The sequence below is a fragment of the Catharus ustulatus genome, chromosome 13, assembly GCF_009819885.2.
Source record: "Catharus ustulatus isolate bCatUst1 chromosome 13, bCatUst1.pri.v2, whole genome shotgun sequence".
Classification (NCBI taxonomy): domain Eukaryota; kingdom Metazoa; phylum Chordata; class Aves; order Passeriformes; family Turdidae; genus Catharus; species Catharus ustulatus.
The window spans coordinates 20,593,920-20,602,205 of NC_046233.1; the positions used below are offsets into that span (position 1 = coordinate 20,593,920).

General features: G+C 56.4%; 1 protein-coding gene across 1 annotated transcript; it reads right to left on the minus strand.

Moving 5' to 3' along the window:
* Nucleotides 1-1,345: 1,345 nt before the first annotated feature.
* Nucleotides 1,346-4,522, minus strand: BARX1 (BARX homeobox 1). The gene is made up of 4 exons (XM_033072019.1): nt 4,318-4,522; nt 2,134-2,419; nt 1,914-1,998; nt 1,346-1,510 (listed from the first exon to the last, which is right to left on the minus strand). Exons 1-4 carry the CDS (start codon nt 4,520-4,522, stop codon nt 1,346-1,348), a joined length of 741 nt encoding a protein of 246 aa, XP_032927910.1.
* Nucleotides 4,523-8,286: the final 3,764 nt, after the last annotated feature.

The window sequence follows — 8,286 nt, forward strand, 5'->3', positions numbered from 1 at the left end:
TTTAAGGCATCTCAGTGTAAGAATACGAGGTTGTTTCCTGTTTACCCACTACTGACCTTGTCCTCCACCGCTCATCCCGGGGGCTGATTTAACCCGGGATGGATCCGGGGCGGCTCCCGAGCCGGGTCGTGGAGAAAGAACGGAGGAAAACTGGGAACGGCCGGCATGCGTTCAACGCAGGTTCACCTCGAAGGCTCCCGACGGCGGCTCGGGGCTGTGTGAGGTTGAAGCCCCTCGAAGCTGTCGCTGTGCTCTGCTCCCCTCGGGCCGCGGTCCCCGTGCGTGCCCCGGGCACGGGCTCCAGCCGCTGCCCCGGGACAGAGCGTCCCACACCGCCTGGCCGGCCCTAAAGGCACCCTGCCGGGGCACGGAGGGGCCGCGAGCCCCTAATTAGCCCACGAGTGCTAATTACCGCCGTTAATTGGGATGCGCCCTTGCAGCAGCGGCTCAGCCCGGGGCTCTTCGCGTCTCGTCCTACCCTGCGCTGCAGGGTTTTTTTGTTTGTTTGTTTTCTTCTTTTTTCTTAGCACAATAGCAGTAATTGCGTGTCTCCGTGGATGCTCTGTAATTTGACATCCCAACGGAAAACGTAGAGAAGAGACTCGGGGAAAACAAGCGAAAAAATAAAATAAAATAAAATTGAAAAACCCCACCCGTACAACAAAGCGCCAGAACTTCGTGCTACATCGTAGCAGCTCGTAAAGAGCACTTTTTAAAAGTACCATTCAGGATGCGCAGTGTGGAAGTTAATTAACCTTTCGTCAGCAACTAACGTGTCTTTAAAAACCGAAAGCATCCGCATTTGATCAACAGCCTCTCTCGACCACGGGCAGCTACCGTCGCGGAAAACGATGGCAGAATCCTCCCGGTACCACTGCGCTTTGCACTTTCGCTGCAGACCTGCCTGGATCTTGGTTTTGAATCTCTAACCTACCTCCGTGGGAAAAAAAAAAAAATTAAAAAAAAATTAACCCCAAAGCATTATCTTATCAGAGCAATAGTTCATAAAATACTTTATTGAAATAAAGTAAATATCTTCGCATTAATAAAACTGATCATAAAATGCAGTTTTCGAATAACTAGGGGCACCACAGGGTTTTAGACAGCGAGTAGATGTGGAAGGTGGGATCCAGTGTCCTCCTAGCCCCTCGGGCTGTCGCACAACACAGCGGCCGTGGCGCAGCGCTCAGCGAGCGCGGAGAGGGGCGGCGGGGCGGGGGTGACCGGACTGCGGTCAAAGCGTCCAAACATCCGAGTCCGAAGGCGGCCGCAGCCACTGTCCGAACTGCCCGCCATTCTCTTGGGCCGGCCCGGCGAGGCCGGGGGGTGGTGGCGAGGGCCCCCCTCACTCCTCCTGGCTGACTTCGGCCGGCGAGCCCAGGCTCTCGGGCGGCTTCTCGGCGTCGCGGACGCGCTCCTGTTCCGAGAGCTGCTCGCTGCTGGGGATCGAGTTCTTCTTCGGGCGGCCCTTGGGCTTGGTGGGGGACTCCAGGCCGCCCCCCTGCAACACCTGCGAGGCGAGGAGGGGGCGGAAGAGGGGGACACCACGGTAAAACCGAGCTGCGCAGCTGCCCCTCTCTCTCCCGTCCCCGGAGCGATGCTGCCTGTGAGGGTCCTCTCGGGCTGCGCCCACCGCCCGCAGCCCCGGGGGCAGAGCGGCACAACGGCAGGGCTCGGACAGGGGTCCGGCCGGGGCCCAGGAGATGCTGGACCAGGGGCACGGTATTAAAGACCAGGTGCATATTAATATTGCAGTCATCGTCATCATTACTATTATAATTATCCTTAATGTCATCATTAAACATCCCAGGGCCGGTGTACAGAAGGACGAAGCTCGCAGGACAGGGCTCGATACCCTATCGAACTCGGACACGGGGCGCCCAAGGGGATGACAATTAATAAGGGACACTTACTATTTTCTTCCATTTCATGCGCCTGTTCTGGTACCAGGTTTTCACCTGGAGCTGGCTGAGCCCCAGCGATTCGGCCAGGTCTATTCTGCGGGCGAGAGAGAGAGGAGGTCAGGCCGGCAGCTTTCGTCTCGAGTGGCAGCTTCCCGACTTTCTCAAGGAAAATGAGCCCCGTGCCGTGGCATCGGGTCGCGCCCCTGGTCTGAGGTTGGCCGTGGCCTACCTGTCGGGCGTGGAGAGGTATTTCTGCTTCTCGAAGCGCTTCTCCAACCCCATGAGCTGCAGCTCGGTGAAGACGGTTCGGCTGCGGCGGCCCTTCTTGGCCTTGCCCGGCTCCGGGGGGCCCGGCTCCAGCTTCCCGCGGAGGTGCAGCTCTAGCGGGAGATGGGGCGAGGCGGAGCCACCCTGCAGCCCCGAGCCGGCAGCCAGCAGCGCCGAGCCCAGCCCCGAGCAGCCCAGAGGAGCCAGCGGGAACTTAAACACGGCGGACGGCTCCGCCTTCAGCACCGCTGCGGGAGGGAAAGAGTGGCGGTGAGCGGCGGGCAGCGTGCAGGGACCCCCGGCGCTGCAGGGTGCCTCGGCTGCCCGGGGAATAGCCCCTGTGAAGAACCCTGGCCCCTTCTCCTCCGTTCTCACCGCACCGCGGGTCCTGAGCTCCCCGCTTCCGCCGCCTCCGCGGCACAGCGACACGTTTTACCCTTCAACTTGCACATGATAATTACGGGGTTACTTGGGGGTTACAAGCGAAAATAATTCAAACCAACCCAAAAGCCTTCCCCTCGGTGTCGCCTAACAGCTGCCGGAACCGGCTGAACTCGGCGACCAGAGTGGGTGGGCACAGTCCCAGGATTCCCTTCCTAGGAGTTTTCAGGATATTTTCGACCTGGTAATAATTTCTATTCCGCTCCGTAAAGCGCAGCCTATTCAAAGAGGCGCCCGGGGAGAGGACAGGGAGCCACCGCCGTGGATGCTGCTCCCTCGGGCTGGGGCCGCCGCTCGGCCAGCTCGATTCACCTCTCCCAGATCCAGGGCGGCCCTGCTCCGCTCGATTCCCTCGCCCGGCTCGACCCGGCCCTCCTGGGTCCTTCCTGACACCCCCGCTCCCCTGGGTGGGCTGGGAGCTGCGGTCTTGTTCGGCCCGGCCTCGCCGCCCAGGAGCGACCTTGGTGGCGGCGGAAGGATTTTAGGTGAGTCTCTGCGGGGTCTTCTCCTCGGCCTGCCTAAAATCGCCTCCCTCCGGATAGGGCCCAATCCTGTTCCCGCCTATCCCTGAGGAACTGAGCCGTGAGGGGTGTGAAGAGCCTTTTATCTGATCCGCTATTACGAGCGGGTCTGAATAGTTCATCCTGAAAATAACACTCATTTCTAGATATTCTAACGCATGTTGCTCCCTTGCTCAGGGGCTTGACGCTTTTCTCTTTTTCTCTTAAATGCAGAAAATGAAATTTGGATACTCCTTTTCTGTTCAGGCCAATGGATGAAGAGCAACGGCTCCGCAGATGAAGATGGTTTGGGAAGTGAAAGCTTTCGCCATCACACATTAAAATATTGGCCTATAAAAGATATTAAGTAATAGGCTTCAAAATGCGTTAGACACTAGAGTTAAAAAAAAAAAACCAAAAAACCACAAAACAAAACCAAAAAACCAACCAAACAAAAAACCAAAACAGAAATAAGAAAGGAAAAAATCGCAAAATACTCCCCCAAACAATAGCAATAAAACCAATAACAATTTGAAGACTCTCAAACCTATTTGAATATGTTAGTAAACTGCATTCGTACTGGATGCTATATCCGACTGTACAGAAAATGCTGGCATCCGTTTAAAAAAAAACCAACCAAACAACCAATCATGTGTTGTAAAATGGACAATAATGTTATGTCTTCCACCTTCTGTATTATTTTATAAACATAGCATATATTTATATACTATATATAATATGCCTATATTATATATTTTTATGTTTACACCTAAATCGGGTTTCCAGCTAAATCTGCGACCGCAGGGCCTCTTGTCGCCCCTCTCAGCCACGCACGGACGCCGTTGCTTGGCTCCAGCAATTCTCACCTCATCCAAAAACACGAAGAAAAACCCCAAAACAAAGCTATCGACAATAACCTTCTACCCTGAAATCCAAAGGCCATTCTGTGCAAGGGCAGCTCGAGCCGCAAAGCCGCTTTCTTCGGTTTTAGGCCCCAAACACTTTGCTGCTCCCGGTTGGAGCGCCCGCCGCACGGCGAGAGCCGGCGAGGATGCGATGGCCGTCAGAGCCCCGCAGCAGTTTTTGTAGGCAGAATTCCTGAGTTTTTCTCCAAGGAACCCGGCTGCCAAAGGCACTGGAGACCATCGACGGGCAATGCCTCCCCGCCTGCCACCCCCAGCCGCGGGGAGCCCCCCGGGACGTACCGAGGTGGTTGTGGTAGGGCCGGGCGGAGAGCAGAGCCTGCACCCCAAACTTGAGCAACTCCCCGGCCGGCGCGGCCCCCTTGGCGTCCGGGGGATCGGTGAGGATCTCCTCGATCATGAAGCTGCGATAGCGGTGGGAGCGGTGATCGGGGAAGGCTTCGGCCGGGAAGTAGCGCGCGGCGCCCAATTCCAGGGGGTGCTGCATCCTCGCCGCCCCCGGAGCACGGGGGCGATCCCCTGCCGCCGGGGCCGCCCTAGCGCAGCCCCCCAGCCGGCAGCCGGGCAGCGGGGGCTCTGCCCATGGCCCCGCCGCCCCCTCCCCTGGCCCTGCGCGGCGGCCCGGAGCCGTCCCCGCCGCCTGCACACGGGACGCGGCACCGAGCAACGCCTGTCTCTCCGCCCCGGGACCGCGGCGGCAGCCTATTATACGGCCAACCCCGGCGGGGCCGTCAGCGCGGCGGGGGAGGGCGCGGGAGGGGCTGCGGAGGAAGGAAGGGGCCGGGGCGTGCGAGTACCTGGAGTGGGGGTTACAGCCCAGCATTTGATCCCCCGCCATATAAAGCAAATTACCCGTTCTGCTCGCTGCGGGAGAGCAGGCGCCCAAACAACCGCAGGCCCTTTCGAAGCGCAGCCCCAGCCCCAGCCCCAGCCCCAGTCCCAGTCCCGGCCTCGTCACCGTCTCTGTCCCCCGGCACCAGCCCCATCCCAGTCCCTGCCGCCATACTCATTGCTATCCCCGTTCCCGTCCCCACAGCAATCTCCCGTGTATTTCCCGTTCCCGTCTCAGTCCGCGTCCCATCCCCTTCCCCTGACGGGGTAACCGCTGCTCTGGGGCTTCTCTGGAGGCAGACACGGAGCCGCACGGCCCCTCGGGGGATTCCAGCCTCGACCCGGCCCGCAGCACGGATGCTTCGGACCCCTCAGGGCAGCCCCGGTGCGGGACGGGGCCCAGAGGAGCCCGGGCAGCCCGAAGGCGGGCGGGGACCGCGCTGACGGCCGCGGCTGTGCCTGGAGGGGCCCAGGCCCGATGGCCTCGACTCCGGGATTCGTCCCGGCCTCGGCCAAAGTGGTGCAAATATCTTCAAGAAGCCGGTCAGGGAACGAGACCCAGCACAATGCGGAGCCTTTTCCCGGACTTTGAAATCGTTTACACGAACATTTTGCTCGGTACAACGTGATTCATCCTATTCCCTTTAGCCTGTGTCACGCACGACAGCAGAGACCCACGGGCCGCCCCTGCTCGTTACCGACGTGCTTCGAGGCAGACTCGTGTGCGGGAGCCCGAACGCCCAAATCCCTCCCGAAAATGCCGGCACTAATGGATTACAGGGGGATCATTTCGGCGAAGCCCCGGCAGCCCGGCCGGGGGTCCCACGGCGTGGGTAGGTTCGGCTGCGCTCGGCCCCTGCCCACGGCAGGAGCTGCCCACGCGTGAGCGCGCCTCGGTGCTCGCGGCAGGCATCCCCGGGCTCGGCCCGGCCCACGGGAGTGGAGCTCATTCCCTGGCAAGGGAAGCTCAGCCTCCTTCTTCACGATTTTAGTCCCAAAAAAGGGGGTTCTTCCCGATTTCTCGGCTGCTGCGGGGGATGCGCAGGGGAGAGCTGAGCAGGCGCGGGATCACGCTCGGCTCCGTTTTGGAAGCCCTAAGCAAGACAGGACGGCCACGGGAGTTACCTGCGGGTGCCATCCGTGAGCGCAGTCCACGGGGGACGAGTCCCAGAGCTCGGCTGCCGTCGGGGCCCGAGCGTCCGCTCAGCTTCCCCCGGTCCCCGGCTCCCCCGAGCCTTGCGGGCTCCAGCGCTTCTCGTGGGCCCCCGTCCGGCCACAAGCATGGGGGTCCCGCAGCCGCGGCCCCACAGAACCAGCGAACAACCCCGGAACCCCCGGCCCATCGGGACCCGGCCCTGTAAATTGAATTAAATATTGAGGCAGGGGCAGGCGGAGGCGTTCAGGCAACTGTGGAGAACACGAGGCCGCCCTGCTGCTCCTGTCAGCGCTGTTTGAGTCCTGCTGCCGTTTTTCTCTACTACTCACCCCTGCGTGCGACAACAACGAATTAATTTATGCTCTGTACTTCACTGCCTGCCCACATAACCTGTTCCATATGGTTACTGCGTCTTGTACCGAGCAGTTCCGCGCGGATTTGTTCTGGTTTCTCCACGTTTCTTCTGTTTAAAATTACGCCACTCGATCTGTGAACACTAACGGGCTGAACCCTCGCTAGCTGCCCGAGTGCTCCCCGCTGTTAGCGGGGTGTCATTTATTTAGACAGCGTGCTGGTGTGTGCACCGCCAACGAGTTCGTGGCACGCGACAGAGCGGGGGCTGTGCCCGGGAGCCGACGCTCCTCTCCCGGGGGGAGCAGCGGGAACCAGAGCCCACCGAGATACCGCGCGGCCCCGGGACTGGGCACCTCCGTCCCTCCATCCCTCCCCCATTCCTCCCGGGAATCTCGGGGCAGCCGTGTCCCTGTGCACACCTGCGCTCCGAAGAACCCCGACCGAGACCAATGGAGCCCCAAAAATAATAAAAAATTCCAAATCAAAACCCTTCCCGCTTCCTAACGTGGCTTTGTGTCCATCTTCTCTGTTGAGATCACAAAGTGCTCCCATGCCAAGGTGCTGATTTCCTACGACCGGCCGTTGGATCTGTAACCGTGAAATGAGGAGAATGATTATAAGTAAACTGAGAAGAATTTTGGACACATTCAAGCGTGCAGGCAAATCCACATCGCATTGTTTAAACAACCTCATCCCCGAGACCAGCGCACTCATAAGCAAATGGTGCACGTAAAAGAAATTACCCATGCTTCCCTTGAGTTTTTTGTTTCTGTAAAATAAATCAAAGCTCAAGAATAATTGTACATAATAACACTTCCATCCCCACCCTGGAGCAGGTTAGGATCAAAGCGGTACAGACCCGTTATAATTTCTCATCATACGATGTCAACTTTGATAATTGAAGTTTTTATATTCCTTGGGATCTATCGTCCCCGAGGTTGCTCAGGAGAACAGCCGCAGCCGGAGAGGCACGGACGGTCGGGGGATCCCACATCTTCCCCGGGAGCAGGCCTACAGCCCCCGAGGTCACCGGAAAAATAAAATATAAATTAGCATTTCTGGAAAAGCTCCTACTGAAAGATTTCGATGCTGCACTGAACTTCACCATCCGGCCGCACTCACAGTCAAGAATTTAAAATCGTTGCAAAACCAATCCAGTAGTGAAAAGACATCACTTGTTGTTATTATTACTATTACTACTATTACTATTACTATTACTATTACTATTATTATTATTATTATTATTATTATTATTATTATTATTATTATTATTATCATTATCATCTTTACAGCGCCGGAAAATTGTCTAATTTCCTGCACTCTGACAGAGCACGTAGACCCGTGCTTTTTTTTCACATCGATTTGGACGGTAGGGTCACTCAACCATTTTCATTAAAAGCAGCGTCTTGGAGTGGAAGTTCAGCAAAACACGTGGGATTTTAGGGATCAACTGCATGAACAAGCAGGCCCCAGATTTTATGCACTTTTTTCCTCCCGGCAATCAGAATGGAACCACCTTTATCTGCAAAATTGCTCCTCATTTACCGAGGGCCTTTTAAAAATTCCTGTTTTGTTGTTGTTGGTTTGGGTTTTGTTTGTTTATTTGTTTTATTTAGGGTTGGGTTGTTTTGTTTAGTTGTTTTTTTGTTTGTTTTTTTTTTCTTGCGCCGGGTACAGACTTTATATGACTGCTAGAAACAGACAATTTCTAGAGTCAGCTTTTTTAAAAAATATTTTTTATACAAATGTTCTTAGCTGGTTTCAGAAACTATCGATGCATCCATCCTATTACGAGGCTCTTCTGATCTTCGTTTTGCATAAAAGCAGAAGGCATTTTTAAAGGTTCCTCTCTCTTGATTCCACACTTCAGATATTTTGATGTCTCTATTTCGGCTGAGTAATTTAGAGAA